Genomic DNA, 23,056 nt, shown 5'->3' on the forward strand with positions numbered 1-23,056 from the left:
AAATGAAGAATGAATTTGGTAAGGCATTTGGTGAATGAGCAGAAATTGCATTGAGATTTTTCTTCATGGATTGTAAGCAAAGGCTGAAAAAAATTTCTGTTTGGGGACAATGTGGATGATAACATTGGTGGTGTTTGAGATGAAGAGAGTGATTGATGATAAGGTTTTGGAGTTGTATCTCAGATGATGATACAGTGATAAATCCAAATGAAGTATGAATTTGATCAGGCATTTGGTGAATGTAAGCATAAATGCATTCAGATTTTCATCATTGATTGTAAGCAAAGCCTATTACATTGGTGGTTTTTGAGATTAAGAGACTAGTTGTTAAGGTTTTGGGGTTGCGTCTCAGATGATATAGTGATAATGTGATTCGAAATACTAGAGTGAGTACTACTTGATGAATGGGGAGGCCAATTTAGAGCCGATAATGACTTGGGGGCACTCACCGGGATTGCCCTATGACCGGAGGGGCGGTCTCCTTGTGGGGGACTCTGTATTGTTAATATGTTTATGCACCCTAATGATACTCCGAGTAGGCAAATTGCCGAACTACTTGAATTCTGTGTTCTCTGAGTTTTTTTTTTGTTTTCGTTTGAAAAAAATTCTTGCTATTACTTGCACACAGAATAATTAGATGCTGAAAAATCTTTCAATGGACAGTTGAAGCACTCATTGGAACCTATTGACCTATCCTTCCCGTCAATGGATCATGTTGCATCATGTGATATTAATTTTTTGCTTACAGGGCTGGGAAATTGAGTTGAAGAAGTTAGAGGATTCCATCAAGTATATACATGAAGAGATGATATATGTGCGTGAAACGTATTTCATGATTTTGTCTTTCTGTTTTTCTGTCGCTCTTAAATCACAGTTTGGTGATTTAAAGCATTACTGGAGATTACTGGAGAATGAATTGGCAGGTTACTGCAATCAGGGAGATGCTAGTTAATGTAGGAGATCCTAGGATGAATGCTATCCCAAAATGTTGGAATCGGGCATCACAGTATTTCATTATTCCATCAAGGTAGGGATCTACCCAGGTGGATAATGAATAGCCTTAGAAAGTTTGGAGTGAGTTGTTAATCTTTTGTGTTTGTGTTTTAGATGTTCTTGTTTAATTTGTATTGTTAGTTTTTTTGTCTTGTTTCTATGTTTTTGGGTTTGTAATATTGAACTCTTTGTAAACTTTTCTTTATTATTAATAAAATAGCTCATAGAGCTCTTTTCCCTCAAATATATATATATATATATATATATATATCACAGTTTGGTTTCTGAACCTGACTTTCAAATGTTGTTCTAGGGAGGGTGATGCGCAAAGCTTAAACGAATCTACAAACTCGAAAATGGGGCTTTTGAGTATGGCATCTCTTCTTCTTTGCTTAAGAGTTACAGGCTTGCAGTTTTGGGCCTTTTGGCTGAAAATCTACATCGGTTTGTGATCTTGGAACTACAAGTACATGTTCCTTATTTCTTCATCCTCAAACAGAACTCTAATGTAAAAAAATTATTTCTTGATGAACTGATTTTCTTTTATCCATTTTTCAACCATTAAGGCATCATGCTTTTGCTTCAATTTGCTATGGTGAATGTAAAGGACTAAGAAACCACAGATTAAATTCCAAAATATCTATGTTCTTGTGTCTGGCAACTTTGGTTTAGATTGTCTGAAAATAACTAAACAAACCACTTAAAGCATTGTTTGGATTGAAATTCGATAAAACCGGGATAAAATTATTCCCACACTGTCCTTATCCGAACAATACTTATGATCAGATAGTAGTCCTACTTAAATTGTTCTATCCCTGCTCCTAACAAGCCTGCGAAAACTTGATTTATCTTGAATTAAATTACCAAAAAAACTAACCAGGTTAAGAAAAAGTAGGGGATCACAGCAAATCCTTGAACTTAAGAAAGGAAATCTTAAAAACTTCGCCAAATTTATTATAGGCATGCTTCTCCATTACAATCAATAAGTATGGGTTAGCAGCAGAAGTGTATTGTTTTGGCAATTAAGATTCAGAGTGGAAGTTGAACACAATGAGGCTCAATCTCAAAGCAACTGCTTTGAATCCTCAGTGATACTAACCTTGGAGGCAGATGTTATTAGCTCAATGGCAGTACCAAGTGGCCAAGCTGCCTCAACTAAGGAATCACCATAATTCAACTGCTTTACCAGTGTGATCTCTTGTGATGCTTCCAGACCTGCATGTTAGATGAGAAATGATTTCAAAAGATAATAAATATGTGACAAATTAATTTTGATCAGAGTATGTTTACTTCCCTAACTCCAATTCTCTTATCTCTCATGCTCTCCATGTTTGGTTTTTTTGTTTTTTTGGTAGTGATAATAAAGTACTAGTCTATAAGGGCAATAAATATTAATCAGCAATGACCATTAATTGCATTTATATAGTTTAAATTGAAAGACAGTTGTCTTGATTAGTGCTAACCAAGACAGGCATACTTACATCAATAAAATTTGCAAAATCTTATTTCAACTCATGCCAAATGAAGTTAACCAAGAGACAAAAAATTATATTATATATCCAACTTGATATTTATTTAACTAACTAATATGAGATTGACAATTTTGGGAAGCATATTTGGTTAAGCCATTTACTACAAATAACACTAGCCTATGAGATTATAAAAGTACTTGGCAATATGCTTCAGAGATTATGATAAATAATGTCTGAGATTATTAAAGAGAGAAAGAGAGAAGAAACATACCAAAACCATCCACAAGCAAAATGTACTCATAAACCAGGTCCATGCATATATAAGGGATGTCAGTCTCTTCCAAATCAGGATACTTAACCTTGGCTTCATCAACACTTAGATTGCATGCTTGCATTGCTGCTGTCTTTAAAGTCCAAAGGACTCACTTTGGCAGTATGCTGTTCTGAATCCACAAAACCAGCCTGACAAACAATACTAAAAAGTGAGAACAAATTAAAGAAAAACATGTTTCTTTTTGACAGCAAGCTCAATGCTTGGCTGTTTATAACATACTACTTATGTGATAAAATTATCAGTTAAATCACCTCAACAGCTCTATCATAGAAGAAGGATGCCACATATAGATTTTTCTGGCCATCCCCACCACCTCCACTCCATACACCATTAAATGAACAGTTCTTATATGCGCATTGCTCATCGACTTTCAGTACTGTGATCACATTGCTTCTGCATTCATCATAGCTAGGGCCTGATGATGAAGCTGAGGATGGGTAGGTCTTGCCATTGTATGTGTATGATCCTTGGAATTAATGGGAGAACATGAGCACACTGTTTGATGATGTTTGGATAGGTTTTTAATTAAGCAATATTTTTAATATAATACCATTTCTTTTTATCCAATAGCCATTCAAGATTATAAGCTTTTTGAATATAAACACTAAGCTGTCAAGTCGAGTATTGCAGGCAGAAACAAAATTACAGTTTAGTAAGTCTACAAATTGATCATTCTAGATGAAGAGAAGGAATAATTTTATGGAAAACATGCAACAATTAGAAGACTCGATAGTTAGACTAACCAAAATGAAGATAACTGACCCAATAAGATTATTGTCAGACTAATGAAAAATGAAGCAGGCTCAATATTTTATTGATGTTTTCAGCAGCAAAAATATTCAAGATGTAATCCTTTCAGAAACCAAATCAATTTATCACTCTAAATAAGAAGCAATAGAAAGCCCAATTTACCTTCATAGCCATCCAAAATGCAATAGTTATAAGAGTCACCACCAGCATTTAGAATCTCTGCCCGAGCAGCCAATAAACCATAATTCAAGTAACTACAACATGAATTGAAAGATGCTGTTAGGTGTGTATTTCCTCTTCAAGATTAGAATTTACACAATATATATCATATGTTCAATCACTCACCCCTAAACAGAAAACATCACCAAAGATTTCCCCAGAATATGATACTTTATTAGAAGCAACCAACAAAAGAATTGAAAGGGAGAGAGAAGATCAAGATCAAGATTCGATTTTCTTTTGTAGGTATAAATAGATAATGATCATATTTAATTAAATAAATATAACAATAGAAAAATATCATACATAGACATTGTTCTGTCAGTAATCAACCATGAATGAAAAATGGCTCATTAAAACCTCAACCAAAATTTGGAACTCAGTTATAAAACTACTTTCTTTTAGATATAATCACAAAAAAATTACCATCAACCAGTAGACAGAGGAACAGAATGTCTTACCTATGGGCATAAACATGATATGTGTTTCCCTTAAGAATTAGTGGTTTCACATATGGATCTTCTCCTGGAACATTTGGAGCATTTTCAGCCTCAGAGTTTGAGATAGCATACGCCATTTGGGCAGAACCACCTCCAAGATCAACCACTCCAACAGTTCCTGATAATTCCTTCCCCAAATTCTCCAACAGGAAATTTATAGCAACCTAGAACAAAATAGTAAGCAATAAGCTGAATATATATATATATATATATTTATGTAATTTAGGTGGTTTGTGCTTGTATATTATATTTGGAACTGAAGGAAATAAAACCAGACTCCAGCTTCCACACACTTCAGTGTACATGTATTTTCAGGAGAAAATTCGGGATATGTTACAAAGAACACCTACTATGTTGAATTTTTTTTTTTCTTAATATATAACTAGCACAAACCACTTATACAATAAATAAGTTAAGTAGAAAATGAAACTTTTATGGTACAAATAGAACAGTTATTAAAAAATAAAATTCGTTCTCACGGTTACTAGAGCCAAATAAGGGCCTGTTTCTCGGGCATGTCATCTGTTTTTTTTGTTTTCAATTAAAATGAAAAATTTTCAGATAAACATGTTTGAGCACTCATTGTTAAAAACTTTTTTAAGAAAACATGTTCTGTTTTTCCCGTTTTAAGAGTACAGCAACCTGTTCTCACTTGTAAAAACAAATTACTACGGATTTCAACACTTTGTGAAAAATGCTTAGAAGTTGTGAATATTCTTTATCTATTTATTATCATACAACCTAATAGATTTATATTTTTATAAAAAAAATTTATATTTGATATCATATATTTATATTATATGTTAATAACAATTCAAAAACATTAACTAAAATATTTGGATTATTTTCACACACACATATATATATATATATATATTTATAAAAATCCATATTTAAATAAAAATTTTACATATATTTACGAAGTATATATTGTTGTTTGTTATGTGTTCCTAAAAATTTTTGTATACATCCCTATATATGTCCATATTTTGTTGCTCTGCCAACGAAGAGGTGTATTGGTCGTGTGGACAAGTATATGTTATTCTGAGGAAATTTCATATGATATTTTGATCTCAAGTACTGCTGTATTGGGTAGTCAAAATTGATTTTAGAAATATGTTTAATTATGATTCTAAACCACCTAAATCTGATTTGATATTTAAAAAAAATAGCAAGATGACATATTTGAGAGACACAATTTTGGTGTGGCTTTTAAATGGGAGATTGAATAATATGGTTTCCGTGTTGAGATATTATATGATTTGATTTGATGGGTTTTACTTCTCACTAATACATGTTTTAAATAATTTATTTATTGTATATTTTGATGTGTATACCTATAACTATTCTCATGTTTTTTTTGTTCAGTTATAAGCATGTGAGCTTATTAGCCTATAATTAATTTTTTTAGATCGCAAGAAATAGCTAATAGCTACAGAATAGAAAATCTTAGCTGGGTAGTTGCCTGTTTTCATATATGTCACTTCAGAGTATTATAACGTTGAACTTAAACTGTTATTAATTATTATATTCATATAAAAGACGTTGTAATTCTCTAGACTTGGACCTATTATGTATTTCTACTGACAGACCTTATAATATTCTTATAATTCATTTGTAGTTTGTATTGCTCATCTATATTGAAGACCTCGTATAAAATACAGAGCCCACTCCCTAAATGTATGCGGCCAGTCTGTTGAGGTCCTAAACTGAGTTGGGGCGTGACAATAAATAAACAAAATAAAAAGTTGGCATTAACATTACCCACAGATATGACCCTTCTTGATACCCATCCAATATTGCTACCCATTCAGACTTGAACAAAAACGAGCTCCTATTTTGCAGAAGATCTCTAACCTGCAGAATTCCAAACTCAGGAAGTGAGTTAATTGGAAACCCATAATATTGAAAACTGAAACAACATTGAATATTATGATTTTGCTGAAACACTAGAAATTGACAACTGTGAAACATAATAATTTGTTACAGAATATAAGAAGCAAAAAAGTATGTTACTGCTTGCAAAATCTGATCAGATGTTTCAATTCCAAGGTTTCTTAGACCTGCTGTTGCCTGCATTGACACCGAAAATCAAAAACAAAATTGAGATTTATCAATATCAAAATTTTAAAATAGATATTTGAGCTTAAAATAACTCACTCCAACTCTGACAGGTGTAGAAGGTTGCAATTCCACAGGAACCACACTCTCAGCTTTCTCCAAAAGAGAGAGGAGTGAATTTGCAGCCTCTTGTGGATCATTAGCATAGGAACTCAAGCCAGGTTTTACCTGAATATATTTATGCAAAAATAACAAGATGAGGAAGAGGCTTTCTTAAACCCTGTATTTGTCAAATAATAAGCCCCAAAGATAGTAGCAAAAGTTATTTAAACTGTAGCAATAAATATAATTTCAACTAAATAAATATTTTGTATATATAAACATTTCTGTATACTCAAATAGATGACACTGAAATATTATATGAAATAGGACTGCATTAATGATGTAAATTTCCAACACCTTATCCATTGCTGGCCTTTTCTAAATGCATTGATGAGATCACCGCATTTACTTCCCACATTAGCTAAAGCTAATTAAAAGTAAAACACCTTTAAAGGCAACATGAAAATATGCATTTTAAAATGATGGAATAGAAGAAATGAATGGTGTTCCTAGTGAAAGCTATCATTATAAGATAGTGCATATAGAATATCAAGATACAATAAACATTCTCATCATGAAGAAGCACTCTAAAAAATTTGAACTTTTCAATTTGTCAGTATTCATCTTTCCTTACTAAATCTAGTGTCTTCATAAGAACTTTCACCTCAAGGCATTGCATCTCAACACAACACTTCATCACAAGCATTCTTATAATGAAAACACAAGCAGTCAAAAATTCATTTTTTACACTTTACAATGTTAACTTGTTCATTTTTTATGACAAAAATAAAAGTAAAAATAAAAAATCTTCAAAATGAACTTGTCACCTTAAGATGTATCATAGTAGCAATTATCGTCTTAAGATGGTTTACATTAGTGCACAACTTTCCTGAAAAAGATGTCTGTGCCATCAATATTCTGCATCCCATCCAATTCAACGTAAGATCTAGACATGCTTTAAGATTAGGATTTGATGCGACAGGATAGGTAAGGATGAACTAAAATAGTCACACACATCAAACATGAAAGAAAGGGACCATTCACAATGTGCGTAAGTGTGAAAATTCATTTGGAAATATTTTGGAGGAAATTGATTAACACCACTGTTACAATGAAAGATTAATAGTTAATTTCTCTTTAAAATAAAAAATTAAGGGTTCAACTCCTTTCAACATAATGGTTGAGTGAGGGGATTGGTAGCTTGTCTACAGTTATCATTAAAAAAAAAAAACTTACGAATCGCTATTTAAAACCACCGCACATACATCCGTCCTATTTACTTCTCAACCATGTATTAGAGTCAAACCCTCATTCTCTAGCATGACAGTCAACTACTTTACCAGCTCGACCATTGCAACAGTGGCAAATCTCAAGCTATCTCAAGCTATTGTCTTCGATTCTAAACTTTGGTTTTTTACTAATTTCAATGTATTATAGTGCGCGTCTCCTTCCAAAAAAAAAAAATCTATCAAGCAGCCAATTTTTACCCAACAAAATTATGTGATTTAATTTATTAGAAGGAAAAAAAAAACTACGATTTTGCATATACAGTAACAAATAACAAGGCTAATTGCAGTGTGAGATTATATTCAGAATGGAGCTTAAACAAATCTCAGCAAAAATGAGCCATAATCCAAAACCTCAGAAGTCAAGAACACCAAAAACAATTCAAAAAAACAGAGATTTAATTACCTGCTCGAAGACCTCGACATCATCCCCAATTTTCAGCAAATTGAACTCCTCATCGAAGTGAAAGACATGAACCCTACTACCTGAGCTCCCAGCATCAAACACTACCGCATAGCTATTCGATCCCTGACCAACCACACTACCCCCCGGCAGCAGCACCTTCCTCCCGCCGACCAACACCGGGCTCCCACCACCGCCTCGGCCGAAGACCGCCGACGACTGCGCCAGCGGCATGAGGAGCACAATGAGGACGATAAAGAGGATCGGCGAAGAAACAGAGAGCACAAAGCGGCGGAATGGCTTGATCTTATCGGCGAGCTCCGGCGCGCCGCCATGGATCTCGGCAGCGGAAGAGGAGAAGAGGGTTTGGAGATGAGCCATCTTAAATAGTGCTGGAGAGGAGTGTGAGAGCCGTTGGATGAGAGGATCAACGGTGGAGATCGCCTCTCCCCTTCCTCTTTCCAAACAATCTCTCCAGTGACCGGGGATAAAGTGCAGCTCGCCATGGTGTTATCTATACCTGAATTCCAGATATTTTATCGTTCTACAGTGCGCGTGTGTGCACGTGGCTGATTTCTATTGGTGGTTACCTTGAGACTTACGCCCGTGACAGAACACGACACGTTAGTGGTTTAGGTTGGCGTGTGGGGTCAACGGGTTTATCTTACCGCATTGTGGTTTTGGCGCCCAATCACGTGAGGGGAAACGAAAAGGTTATTGCCTTTTTATTTAATTAATAATAAATTATTGTTATTAAAGATATAATTAATAAAAAATCAATTATTAATCTGGCAACCAGTACACAGTACACTGTGGAAAGAAAGATAAATGATTTTTTTAGCATCATAAAAAAATCAGATATTAAATTTTTAAATTTTGAGTGGACTAAAAAAACAAAATATCAACTCTATCAATTTTACTATAAAATAAATAAAAACAAGAATTTAGAAACGTGGAATTTGATCTTGAAAATATATTATGAAAAATATAAGTATATAAAATCATTTTTTTTTAATTATGGCCAAGCAGCATACAAATTATCAAACATAGGATGGCTGTTAGCAATTGACCTAAATTAAATATATATATATATATATAAGCACGAAATATATTAAAATATATAAATAATTTTTTTTAATCTAGAATTCAGTTGTTATAATTAACCACTAATTTAATTATTTTTTCTTTTTCTAACTAGTGTTATTTTTTATCATTCTAAACTAATATATATATATATATATATATACACTCGGGCCCTTTGGGCTCAATAGGCAGTTTGGAGCCCAATGAAAAAAATAAGTTAATAAATATTAATTATTGAAAATTAATTAAAAAAATCCTTAGAATTTTGCCTAAATCCCCATTTTTACAAGAAATGATCCTAAGATCCAAGCGAAGGGTGAGTTCTATGGCCATTTGTGGAAGAGAAGGAACCACAAACAATATCAATATGTTCGAAGTGTGGCAATAGTTAATATATAATAATAATAATTATTAATAATATTATAATTATTATTATTATTATTATTATTATTATTTATTTTTTAACGAAACTCTAGTTAGAGATTTTGGGTTTGGGCTTGAACTGTCCTTTGGTCATTGGCAAGACTAACTCGATTCTATGGAACCCAACACACAAATATATATTTCCATATTGATTCAAAGATTTAAAAAAATATAAATAAAAATATAAAATCTTGCGAAGATATATCATGCAAATTTCTCTATATATCATTCATGCATAAAATGGTTATTCTCGATATATATTTTTGTAAAAATAGTTTTTGTTTCTAAATTTTAAAATTTTTATCCCATTCTGAAGTTTTTACAGAATGTGTTTTTTTTTCTAAAAATTAAATTTTTTACCCTTCTATGAATGAAGCTTATAATATATGTGTTTTTTTGCATTCACACTTTTTGCAAAGGGTTGTTAAATCAAATTTGCATTTAGATAATGAAAGTATAACCATTTTACTAGTACTTGAGACTCAATCTAGAGGCTTTTAAGCTTACACTCCCACTAATGTAATTTAATGTGAGAAAATAGCATTTATATGTATATATATACAAACCAGATAAATTAATAATCAAGCACAACTAACAAACTAACTGTATAACCTTCATGTAAGTAGGTTAAAAAAAATTAATTTTAATTAAGATATATTGTTTCACTCCTATTAGTAAGGTAGTAACTTGCTTCTATTGATATGGACACATCAGAGATCAACAAATACTCGGAAGTTGTTTTATTTTTTTTATTTTTTTTTTATTTTTTTATTTTTGATATCTTGTTAATTTTTATACATTTTTTTTGTTCTCTGAGCGCATCTAGTGAGTTACATATAAGGTTAAAAAAGATTAAATTATTGATTATACTATCATAAATGATTGAGTTATCACTACTGAGAAAATTCTTTGTTTTAGAAGCAGTGATTTCAGTTTTCAAATCTGTTACTAAAAGTGAATTAATGACGGATCGGAAGCGGAATTTATCTGTTTTGAATACCCTTGCTTTTCAATTTGAATAGAAAGCAGGAAAAATATCTGCTTTTAAATTTAGAAGCAGTTGGAAGCAGAGCGTTATATTTAATTTTTTGAAAAAATTAAAAGCGGAATAAGATGTGTTCTTCAATCCGTTCTAAATTACAAAAATGAAATGGATTCAAAAGCGGAATATTTTTACATTTTTATTTTTTGTTCCCCTATTAGAAACAATAGCTTTTTGTTTCCTAATCCATTCCTAAAGTTTTTTTAAAATTAAAAAACAATATTCAAACAAATAAATCCGTTTCTAATCCGTTTCAAACATTTAAGTCAATAAAATAAAATAAAAATTATATCCTAATAAAAAGCACACTACATAAATTTTTAACCTAGAACACCAACAAATAAGATAAAACTCATCGATTAAATACAAAAGAAATATTTAAGTATATATATTGACATGCAAAAATAATAAGTATCGACAAAATCTGTCTATAAGCCCAGCATCATGATCGCATAACTAGAATAATACAACAAATTGAATTTTTAGTTACAATTAGCACCAAACAAATTCTTTATAATTTAAAAAGCACATTTATATAAATATTAAACAAATTACCAATCTATCCATGGGAAGCATGAGAAATGGAACCTCATGTGTGTCGGGATATACCAGGATCCAGTCACGCAATCTCCAGTGAGTCGGGTTTGCGGTAGCTTTCTCACACCGAGTTTTTAAATTCGGAGAATTCCATGCCTACACATGAATTGAGAACTCAAGAAAAGGGTGATACCTTCTCTTTACCAACAAACAATTGAGAACTCACTCACTTTCGCCCCATCAATTGGGTGGACCGATGGAAAGCATGTTGTTGCTAGCCCCATTGCCTACACATGGACATAATAATAATTAATTAAAATAATAATATATATATTAATAGAATATAATGGTACTAATTTAATAAAATAAAAAAAAAGAAAGATTAGGAGAAAAATAGAGGGGAAAAGATAGTGATGAAGTTTTCTAATTGATGTGATATGTGGAACTTGGTGTGAATTGGATATATTTTATATATCCTTTTTGGTGGTGTGTGTCCATGTGTGTGTATATATATATAGGGCTAAAGTTAGGCACTGGTTTAGCAATAAAGATGATGGGGCATATTATTCATTCTTGATTGCAAATATATTCCTCATATGGATGGCATTAACTACTGCATGATGATTTATTGAGAATAGATCATACTAAATAAATACAGCTCATTTAAAAATTATCATTACTCCTGAACTCTTCTTTGGTTTCCACCTCATCAATATATAATGAAGTTTTTAAGAATGAGAGAAATAATGATACAAGATGAGCAATTAATTGTCTATTAGAATGCTTCTTAAGACTAATTAATGCATATATACTTAAGGTACGTATCTCTCTCTCTCTATTTTATTTTTTAAAAGACAATTATTTTAAATAATATAATTTTTATTTGAGAATTTAAATGCAAAAGACTATATTCTACAAATGGATATTAAGGGAAACAAATGACCTATGTTTAAGAATGGCAACATATGAAAAATGATTGCATAAGCTATCTAGTTGCATGTATGAATGTTGAATGCTGCTGTATTCATAGAATGTGTTGATGACTTGAGAGAACAAAGTCAGATAATTATTAAACATACAGTACAGACAATGAAGTTGTCAAAAGCAAAAATTTATCCATGATCCAAAAGCTTATAAACTACCAGTTTCAGAGATTCATCAAGCCAAGCCGCTAGGAGCTCGGTTCGGAAAAAAAAAAAAACTTGTTCATTAAGCAAACGAGTCCAACATGAATCTGACTTTCAAGCTTGAGTAGCTAATCAAATTAAGCTCGAGCCTCATACTACTCGACTCATCAAGGCTCACGAGCTTACTAAATGAGTTCACTCACGAGCCAATTCATTAATCATGATCTAATAATACTAAATGAAACATAAATATTAATATTAATATAAATTTGATTATATGTATAATGAATTTCAATATAAAAAATAATATTGAAATTAGTTGAAAGAAACATTGAGAATGTTAAGAAGCATAAATCATGTAATATACTTTCATTTACTTGCCCTTAAAGAGAGTTTTTCAATTTTAAGTAAGCTCACGAGCGGGAGGCTTGTGAGTTGTTATGCAGAGCTCACGAGTCTTAAAAAGAGCCGAGTAGTGTGAGACTCGTGCTTGGCTCGATTAGCTATTCAAACTCGAACTAGGCTTGTTTGCTCAAAGAGCGAGGGTTTTTCTAGAATTGAGCTCTGAGTAGCTCACGAACAACTTGGCTCTTTGGCAGCCCTACATATGATTTTTTTGGCTCAAATATTTTTGAGCCGAGCTCAAATCGAGCCTGAGCTAAGTTTTTACAAATTCGAGACAAGCTTGAGCTTAGAATTTCGAGCTCAAGTTTACAAACAATTCTGCCAAGCCAAGCTTAAACACTTCAAAGCTCTACTCAACTCAGCTTCATTGCACCCCTAGGACCATAATGGGTATAAGCTTCATCTAAATTATTTCTGTAAAGCATCAAACTAGAAAGCAAAAAAATTGACACTAATGAGCAGCTGATGTTTGTCATGACTCATGCATTAGGTTTCAGTAATTGATAACTGAATCAGAAATCAATATTGAAAGGTAACAAAAAGGTAGGGATGCAAAACCACATAACATCATTTGCAGGCACATCAGAGACAGCTTACTTGAAAAGGTCCTGGTCCTGGAATGCATGAAAAACTATCTACAGAAGTGACACGCCTGGTTTATGACAGGTAACCTTAATATTTCCAAATGATACCATCATATCATAGACAAGCAGAGTAGGACTTAAATAGCTCTCAAATGTATAAAAGTGAAACCAGTTATCTAAAAATTGTTCAAACTAAATGAACTTGTGCTGATCAATGAATGGATAGGAAACCAGATGGCTAGGAAACCAAATGAAAGAGAGAGAGAACATACCTGATTCAAATACTCCAGGCAATCAAGTTCTCAATAATTGTTCCTAACATGAGGCAAAAATGAGAGTCAAACATAGCAAATTCGAAAGGACTATTTCTTACTTTGAAGTTTAACGCCAGGACCAAAGCGTTAACTAACAAACATTCTTTTTTTGAAGCACCAATCACAGCCACTCATAACATAATAACATGTCTCTACAATGAAACCATAACATAGCACGGTGATTTGTCTGTGTGGTAAAAAGCATTTTTCTTATTTGAAAGAAATACATCCGGCTGCAATTTGGTTGTATTAAAAAAAAGAACACTTGTATTTTTCAATCGTTAGATCATCTCAAAGAGAAAAAAAAGATATGATATTAAATCTCGAATAAAAGATGATATTCATCTATTTGGAAACTAGATAAGAATTTAGACTTACAACAAACTTTAATCTGATTCTATATTAGTGGTCAACCATCTATGGAAGTACAGAAAACAAAAGTTCACATGAACCAGCAGAACCATGTAAATAGGCAACAAAAAGGAGTGGACATAAAATGTGAAGTGGCCGGATCATTTAAGAGGTAAAGAAGTGAGCATACAAGTACAGAATACAACTTGAGAAAAATGTGTGCATAACTTAAACACCAACACCTAGCAGAAACACACTAAGTTAACTGAACTACAGCACTAAATAGCAAACAAATGAGAAAAGTTCATTCCTATCACCTGGACCTATTTTGAACCAGAACACTAAATCTACAGCTCAACAAGCTAGATGTGCTAGAGATGGTTATGCTAATAATGTGATCAGATCATCAGCCACATCTTATATGAAAGCTGCAGTTTTTGAAGTGATAATATCATTCCTCATACTCCAAATCATATAAAACAGAAAAAAATTCGATCAAAACATCACTCTGAGTCACTTGAAGCCTGACAAAGCGGGTAGGTAATATGTGTCTAGCTGCCAGTATTTATGTTTAACACCTTCCCACACTTCCTCTGCCAAGCAATCCTTGAGGGGCAATGGAATAAATTGTGTGGAGTAACCCAAATTTCCATTTATCTATATATATATATATATATATATTTCTTTTTCTTTTTCTTACAAGCAAAGCTAAAAGAAAGACTCAACCAAATTATGCATGGCAGGATTATCACAATTGAGGAAACAATGATGAAAACTTTTGTCATAAGAGCCATAATTCATCTCAAATTAAGCACAACATATCACATGGCATGAGGTGTCCATGTTGCAAAAGAGCTGGTAGAAGTCGCTGTAAGTACATTAATCTTATTTGCATATTTGCCAAGCATTAACAGGATATAAAGAATACATAGACGAAACAAAAGAATGCAAAACATAAACTTTCATAAAGAAGTGGAAACATCTAGGAGTAGAGAACAGCATCAATTGATATAGTTTGAACATACCCAATAATCTACACATGGCACCATGTGAAACAGAACTGATGGACAATAAAAGCTATCCAGTCATCACTGAACATATATTACCATTGTTCTCACCTGTACGCAAGACCGCAGCCACTGATCAGATAACATAGTATATAAGAAATACCATGAGACTCCGGCGATGAAAGAACCTGCATCATGTACAGTGGAGAAAGAATGCATCAAGTTTCATATATTATTCACTACCCTGTTGAGCAGTGACATTTCAATTGAGTAACTCATAGAAATGATTGAACTAAAAACTTTCTGTTTTGTCACAAAGGCAGAATCATTAAGAAAGAGACCTGTGCATTTCTGAGAAATTAAAAAAACTAATGGCAAGAAGGTTTACAAATTATAAGCTCCAATATCAATTATCTGAGAACTAGTAACAAGAACTCTACACAGCGAGGCAAAGGATTTGACCCTCTGGCCAGAGTTTCCACTGGGTACAATAATAAGAATGGATCAGACTCCTGAAAAATGGTTGAAGACATTGACTCCCCCATACATGACATTAGTAATTCGTCCTTCTTAACAATGGCTAATGTTGATTGAAGGGTAATGTGGACAGGGTCTTGATTGCATTTCGTTTCTCACCATCAAAGTCCAAAACATATGCAATTTGCCCAACAAGTTATTCACTGTTTGCAGTTTGTTGACTGCATTACCAATGAATGGAGAAAGTATGTACAGGAATATGTAATGTTCAAATCAACCAATAAAGACAGATTATGGGTTATGGCTTACCCAGCCATGACATTATTAGAGGGTACCATTCAAATGTTTTCCAAAAAGCTAAAAGAAAAAAGCATTCAAAGAAGATTATTTTAGAGCAATTGGTTGACCCTGCTCAACAGTTAAAAACTATGCAGGAAAGTAAGGGAAATTTAGTGCCTGCAGAAATTCTGTATAAACATGGGTTTTGGGAAACTAAAGCTATGGTTTATCAACATAGAAGTGAGGAAATCATTTCTTGCTGTTCTTCTACAAAACAAGTAGAAATGAGCTTCATTGCTCAAGAATCAAAGCATAAACTGCATGAAGCAGGTTATCCCTTGATTCACATTGGTTTAATCTTAATAGGAATCCATTCACTCCATCGTAATGATTATGGTTCCAAAGTTATGGTTGCATTGGTAGATTCATCTGACAATATTCCAGACAAAGCCACAATTGGCTCCATGGAAGTAGATATGTCAAAAGGAGTAGAAATCTGTTATTTAGCTCCTAACATGTTAATCAGTGTTAGGGATTTCTGCAAATTTTTTAAATTAATTATAAAGACAAAATGATATGATTCTATGCAGGATAGAGAAAATTTGTTAATCTCAAAAGCTTTGGTAGGACGTCTAGGAAATTCATCTGCCACAGCCTATAAACTTACTATCCAAAATGTCCTTCAGCATTTAGAAACAAAAGGCATAAGGGAAATTCAAGGAAAAATTATCTCTCCATCCTTATTAGAAGGAACAGACTGGTCTATAGATCTTACTCCTAAGACTAAGATCCCTACTGGCATTCATTATTGGCCAACAGACAAACATACTTCATCCTTTCGATTCACTAATTATGAATCAAATCCTTCAGCTTCTTCTTCTCAACCTAAAATAAAGGATACAGATGAACCTGAAGAACATGCTTATTGTCTTATGATAAATGATTATGGTTTCAACTCAGATTATAGTTTTTCGAGTCTTTCCAAGCCATTTTCATTCAATTCATCTAGGGAGAGGCCATTGATCTCCATAAAAAATTAATGATTTATTTAATTAACATACTTTGGATATAAATTATTTCTTAATAATAACACTTTTAACAGTCAAAGAAAAACAATCAATAGATAGATCTAAAATTAACAAGAATAAAACACACAATTCAATAAATAAAAAAAAACCTCTACAAATCCAGTACTTGTAGTAGTTTAGTAGATAATAATACCAATGCCAAAGAAAGGCTGTTAAAAATTATCAACTCTAGCTTTCTATAGCCATTTAAGCTCAGAGAAACTGGTATCTAATTAGGTTTTCAATCCATCAAACAACTTGAGAGGAAAAAAAAGGCAGGATGGGAACTAGGATTCTCAGCTCTTCAATAGAGAAATCAAGCACTAGGAATGAGAACCCTAAAATTCCCTTAATGATCGAACTCCTCAAAGATACTAGAGCTAGAGCCTAACTCGAAAAATCAAAATCAAACCATGTATACACATTAAATTTGCTGAAATCTCTAACTCGAAAAATCAAAATCAAAGCATTGAAGAAGAAGAATAAGTACCGAGCTAGAGCCTCCGGATCGGAAGGGAACCAAGTGCTCCGAAGCGCAGCCTGACGATCAGCGGATCCAAACCCCGTCTGCACCCCGACGAAACCCAGCAGCTTCGGCCGATCCTCCAACCCAGCACCGCCACCAACGCTAGATCTTGACCGGAAGTTCCTAAGCGTGTCCTCGGGGGGCGAAGGAGCACGACAATGGCGAAGACGATCCCGATGGCACCGACAAAGAAGAACACGCCGGAGATAAGCAAAGAGAGGGAGATGCGCGGCGGCGACGGCGGCACGGCGGCAGGGGTACTTCGAGGGATCCATTGAAGAGAGGCAACATGAAGAAGAGAAGCAAGCTTATTAAGACATTTTTATTTGACATAAGATTAGCTTATTAAGCAGTTTTTTAAATTTATTTATTTATATATAATTTTGCACATAATTTTATAAGACTCTATGAAAGAAAAAACTAAAGTTTATATAAATTTTAGTCTAAACTAATTATAATCATTTCAAATATTTCAATACTTTGATATAAATAATTTCTCATGGAATAAGTATTAATTATTTGAGATGATAACATGACATTAATAGCAAGCAATAATATATTAATTTTTAAATCCGTTTCTAATCCCTTTTTATTAGAAACGGATTCGAAACGGATATTTTTTTAATATTTAATAATATTTAAATAATATATTAATTTTTAAATCCGTTTCTAGTCCCTTTTTATTAGAAACGGATTAGAAACGGATATTTTTTTAATATTTAATAATATTTAAATAATATATTAATTTTTAAATCCGTTTCTAGTCCCTTTCTAATAGAAACGGATTAGAAACGGATATTTTTTCTAATAGAAACGGATTAGAAACGGATATTTTTAATATTTAATGATATTTAAATAATATATTAATTTTTAAATCCGTTTCTAGTCCCTTTCTAATAGAAAGGGATTAGAAACGGATATTTTTTAATATTTAATGATATTTAAATAATATATTAATTTTTAAATCCGTTTCTAGTCCCTTTCTAATAGAAACGGATTAGAAACGGATATTTTTAATATTTAATGATATTTAAATAATATATTAATTTTTAAATCCGTTTCTAGTCCCTTTCTAATAGAAAGGGATTAGAAACGGATATTTTTTAATAATTAATGATATTTAAATAATATATTAATTTTTAAATCCGTTTCTAGTCCATTTCTATTAAAAACGGAGTAGAAACGGATAGTTTTTAAAATTTTAATAAATCATATTTTTAAATGCCTGTTTGTAAGCCGTTGTTATTAAAATCATATTTAAAATGATTGTTATTCCGTTGTTAATCTGTTGCGAATTCAAACAGAATAAATTCCGTTTCTAATATTCTGTTTTTAAAATGTAACTTTCTTGTAGTGTATATGTAAGTAATCCTACATCCAAGCCAGATTAACTTCTTTATGGTTTTATTCTCCTTCTAGTTATATACATATATGTGATGAAGGCAATGGACAAAGAAGGGAATGAAGGAAATAAGAACTTATTTATGTGTCTATGATATTTGTCTATATAAGTGAGAAGAGTGTCTATATATCATAAACCATATAAAAGATGCAATCAATTTTCATGTAAATGATAAAACAAGAAAAAGGAGAAGAAAGAAGATGGCCAATTCTATTCTTTAATTAGTGTCTTTTGAGAGTGACCATCTTCTAACTAGCTAGTGCCTCAAGAATCTTCTTCATTAGTGGTTGTAAAACATCTTGTGATAAAGGCTTTAGAGCATCCCACAAAGAAACCAAGAAAGAGAGAGAGAGAGAGTGAGATCTAACATACCATAGAACCACATTAACACTCATACACAAAGACATTCTAATATCATTCCATACTACATAGTTTCACAAATCAATGGTTATATATGTGTATGAATATAAATTATAAAGTCAAGGCCGCAATAACCAAACGGTAAAATATTTGACTTCCTCTGAATTCACGTATAGTTGACAAGTATATCCTCAACTAATAACAACTGGAAGTTAGTAATACATTCAAGATTAATAACAACCAAAAAGATAAGGAAAAAAACAAATTCAATATTAGATTACTTTTAAGAATGATATGAAATTTTTTTAAGTGCTTTTTTCTCCCAAATCCTGCATGCATATATATATATAAAACAACCTTACTTGGATTTTTTTCAATACTCGAAACTAGGTAATCAGCATACTAAAGCCGGATATGTCAAAACTATTATCAAGTGCATGAAAATAGGACATTAAATTAAAGCATATACATAGCAAGTAAAGCACTAATCATACCCAATAAATACAATTTAAAAAAACCCCAAATCATGGCTGAAATGAACAGTTAGCATCATACCAAAAGAGCAATATTGATATATTTCTTGGAGAGACATGTAAATATCAATAGAGATTCTAACAAAATATTAATGGTGTGGGTATCATATATTAAGAATGAATTCTTTCCCATAAGCAAGGAAAACAAAGATGAGATATAATGAGAAAAAGATGAATAAAAAGAAAAACAAGCAAACATGGAGAATTTGGACTCAAAACATGGTGTTTGAGCTGTCTATTGGGTCCAAAAGTACTTTTTTTAGTCCACAAAATGGAGCAGCTTTTTTCCTTACTCTCTGTTCATTTTCAAGAGAAAAAAAACAGAAAGAAAAAGAAAAAGAAAAAGAAAAGAAGGAAAAGGCACCAACTTTGCTCAACTTTAACATGGAGTAGGGGTTGGCATGCATGGATGTGAGGCCACCTTTCTTTCATTGCTTGGCTTCTTCTTGTCTTGTGCTTACTTGGCCTACATCATAACATTTTCTCAAGTCTTTCCCATGCTTTGAAAATGGCATCCTTTCATACTTTTCCTACTCAAAAACACTCATTTGAGGCACATGTTTGGTGGAAAAAGTTTCCATGATGAAGAAAATCAAGGCAGGTATTGTTTGATATAATGAATTGATATTAGTTGTTGTTTTCAATATATTATTTTCAATAGTTATTTATATATACACACATCACCCTCAAGGCATGTTACTAAACTCTCTATTAGTTTATTATCTGTTAATAAATTAGCTAATTTAGGACATCATGTAACTTTTATTAATGCTGCTGCTTTTTATTTTGTGTAAGATTTACAAACAACTTTAGAGGTTAAGATAGGTGGTAGAGCTTATAGTTTATTATCTATCATTAAATTAACTGGTTTAAGACATCATATAACTTTTACTATTATTTTTTATATTGTGAGAGAGATGGTCAAATTTCTAATTTGTGTAATTTTGATCATCTTTACATCCAGTATTTATTTACTACTTCTAAAACATCTTCATTCATCTTTTTTTTTCATTTTTTTTTTGGGAACTCTTAACACATATTGTTTGTATCATATCATTGATTAAATTATTGACTTATATCACAGTTTCATATTTAAATAATAAGTGAAATTTAAGTCATTTAGTAAGATTTTTACCTGATCAACTCCATCAATATCTAGTAATATATTACACACATATGTAACCCCAATAATTTAACATGTATTAAAAGTTAAAAAAAAATAATATTTTTACTAGTTTGTTTATTAGTTACAAAAATATATCTGCAAGAAATAGTTTAATGATATAAATTAAAGGTGAAAATATACTTTGGATCTTTGAAACAATATCCTTATATTTACTTTGGTTATTCAAAGTAAAGATTCAGGAATAATCTCCAAACAAACCGGAAAAAACTGTAGTTCTTATTTAATTTTTTAAATATTTACATCAATTTTAAAAAAACTTAAAAATTAAAATAACAAATAGATATGCAACCAAAATATTTTCAAAATTAAAAAAAAAAATGAAGATCTGTAAATTAAGGCATCATTTTTATTATTTAATTTATTTTGATGTGAAAACATATATGTAACAAATAATAAAATAGTGAAAATAAAATAAATATTTATATCTATTTGAGTTTGGTCTGGTTTTTAAACTTTTAAAAGACTTTTTTTTCATAAAATTAATAATCTCTTACTTCAAAAAGGAGAAAAAGAGTTGCCATCTTTCTCTTTGCAAATATTAAAGTCGTAGAAACATACGTATGTATATATTTTGATGAAATATGAACGAGCATGAGTGAAGTAAACATAAAATTAATATCTTAACACAAGTGTTTTTTTACTTTGTGTGAGTTGAGATTTCAAACTTATCATTTTGATAAAATATGAAATATTTTATATCAAAAATTTCAATACCAATAGATAAAAAATTATTAACAAAATAAAAAAATATATATATATATATATATTAAAAATAATAAAAAGAACAATAGATTCGCAATGGTGATGGTGATGAAGAAGAGGAGGGTTGTAAAAGGGAAAAGGGAGCACATTGCATTGGAAAAGGGAATGAAAGGAAGAGGAGAGGAGGGACTTATGATTGGAAAAGAGTAGTAGTAGCAATTGTAGTAGGAATAGTAGCAGTTGGTAGTAGAGAGGGGGACAGCATGGCTGGTGCTCACATGGAATTGGATTTTGTGGCCTTTGCCTTTAGATTTTGTTCTCAATCATCATCATCATCTCTTATCTTTCTCATTCACAAGCACACATGCACTGTGTTTATTCAATCCCAAGCAATAAGAATAATAACATCATTAACATGATGAGGTTAATCTTAAATGAAGCATGATCACTATAACCGTTTTATCTATTGACATCAGGTCCTCAGGTGTGTTGTAGAATTTATATTGGTAGTATTTACGTGTGTTCATCCCAGACACATAACTTAATCCACATTTACATTTACTTAACTTCATGATAATGTTATATTGTTGGAATTTATTTTATGAAAAAAATTTAGAATGGAGGACATTTTTTTTATTTAATGTTTTTTTATTGATTATAGATGTTTGTTAATATTAATATTTATAAAAAATTTATTTGTTAAATATTGTAAAAAAAGATTGGTATGATAATTTTGGGTGTAAATTTGGTTTGTGTCATGAAATTTCAAACTACTATTTGCTAGCAATATTTTGTAGAAAATGAAAGCTTGTTGGGACCTTGCAAGCAGGACCAAACAAGCTGCTTGTCCATAAATCACTGTATTATAAATGATGATGATTATTATTATTATTATTATATATGTATATCAGTATCTGTACATATATAATTATAATTTCTATGAAACTTTCCTCCATAAATACATATAATATATTGATTTAATAAATAAATATCATACACAAATTTTGTGAGACACCCTAATTTTACACTCAAACTTTTTTAGGTAGGGTGACAAGCGTCAAACCTCAGGGGCGTACGTGGGGCAGGAGTATCGCCGTCACATCCTCACCCTCTGGAAAGCGGGGAGCGCGGTTTATGGGAATCGACAAGCGCCAACCCGTTGGTTTTTACACTCAAACTTATTACATTAGTCTTATTTTATATGAGATATATATATTTTAAAAATTTTTATATATATATATTCAAATGTAACTTATTTATTTATTTATTTATGACAAAAACATATATGTATTAATGTATGTACATGAAGTTAATATTTCAATATATCTGCATTTTTAATCTGCATAAATTAAGATTGGAATCCGTTTCTCTGACAAAAATAATAATACTCTATACAAAAGACTTAGGTGTTGTTTGGATCAGCTTATAGCTGACCCAAAAGCACTTGTTTATAAGCTTAAGCCTTATGAGGGTTTTATATACTGTGTTTGGATACTTTCTGAATAAAAGTTCAGTCTGCGAAATAAAGTTT

The 23,056-nt window shown here is 31.6% G+C and overlaps 2 protein-coding genes and 1 long non-coding RNA gene across 6 annotated transcripts in view; 1 reads left to right on the forward strand and 2 right to left on the reverse strand.

The window, feature by feature from the left end:
- LOC120265688 overlaps positions 1-1,057 on the forward strand; it is a 6,087-nt gene extending 5,030 nt beyond the window's left edge. Inside the window, exon 3 of the long non-coding RNA XR_005537719.1 lies at positions 749-1,057. This is a non-coding gene — a long non-coding RNA (uncharacterized LOC120265688). The remainder of the gene's footprint in view (positions 1-748) is intronic.
- An 857-nt stretch (positions 1,058-1,914) lies between these two features.
- LOC120265496 (probable apyrase 2) lies at positions 1,915-8,618 on the reverse strand. The gene is given in 10 exon segments (XM_039273428.1): positions 1,915-2,208; positions 2,737-2,872; positions 2,874-2,927; positions 3,051-3,265; positions 3,712-3,803; positions 4,230-4,432; positions 6,033-6,125; positions 6,285-6,341; positions 6,429-6,557; positions 8,124-8,618. Coding segments are annotated over 10 exon segments (1,509 nt in total). The 5' UTR covers positions 8,502-8,618; the 3' UTR covers positions 1,915-2,056.
- A 2,820-nt stretch (positions 8,619-11,438) lies between these two features.
- On the reverse strand, positions 11,439-17,632 carry LOC120265784 (probable beta-1,3-galactosyltransferase 14). Of its 4 annotated transcripts, XR_005537735.1 has the most exons (4): positions 17,307-17,630; positions 15,105-15,181; positions 13,594-13,636; positions 11,439-11,492 (listed from the first exon to the last, which is right to left on the reverse strand). XR_005537735.1 is itself a non-coding variant. In XM_039273748.1 (3 exons), the coding sequence occupies exons 1-2, from the start codon at positions 17,615-17,617 to the stop codon at positions 15,130-15,132; spliced, it is 363 nt and encodes a 120-aa protein (XP_039129682.1). In that variant the 5' UTR covers positions 17,618-17,632; the 3' UTR covers positions 11,454-11,492; positions 15,105-15,129. The 4 variants fall into 4 exon arrangements, 3 of the variants coding, with proteins under 3 accessions (XP_039129682.1, XP_039129681.1, XP_039129680.1); XM_039273748.1 differs by lacking the exon at positions 13,594-13,636 and having other exon boundaries at positions 11,454-11,492; positions 17,307-17,632; XM_039273747.1 differs by lacking the exon at positions 11,439-11,492 and having other exon boundaries at positions 13,490-13,636; positions 17,307-17,632.
- Between the last annotated feature and the right edge of the window lie 5,424 nt (positions 17,633-23,056).

This window comes from Dioscorea cayenensis, chromosome 7, assembly GCF_009730915.1.
Source record: "Dioscorea cayenensis subsp. rotundata cultivar TDr96_F1 chromosome 7, TDr96_F1_v2_PseudoChromosome.rev07_lg8_w22 25.fasta, whole genome shotgun sequence".
NCBI lineage: Eukaryota > Viridiplantae > Streptophyta > Magnoliopsida > Dioscoreales > Dioscoreaceae > Dioscorea > Dioscorea cayenensis.

Excerpts from the sequence above, each read along its gene's own strand:
- LOC120265784 (XM_039273748.1), bottom strand. The coding sequence starts at position 17,617 with ATGGATCCCTCGAAGTACCCCTGCCGCCGTGCCGCCGTCGCCGCCGCG. Across the intron at positions 15,182-17,306 it reads GATCCGGAGGCTCTAGCTCG|GTTCTTTCATCGCCGGAGTC; the intron begins GTACTTATTCTT and ends TACATGATGCAG.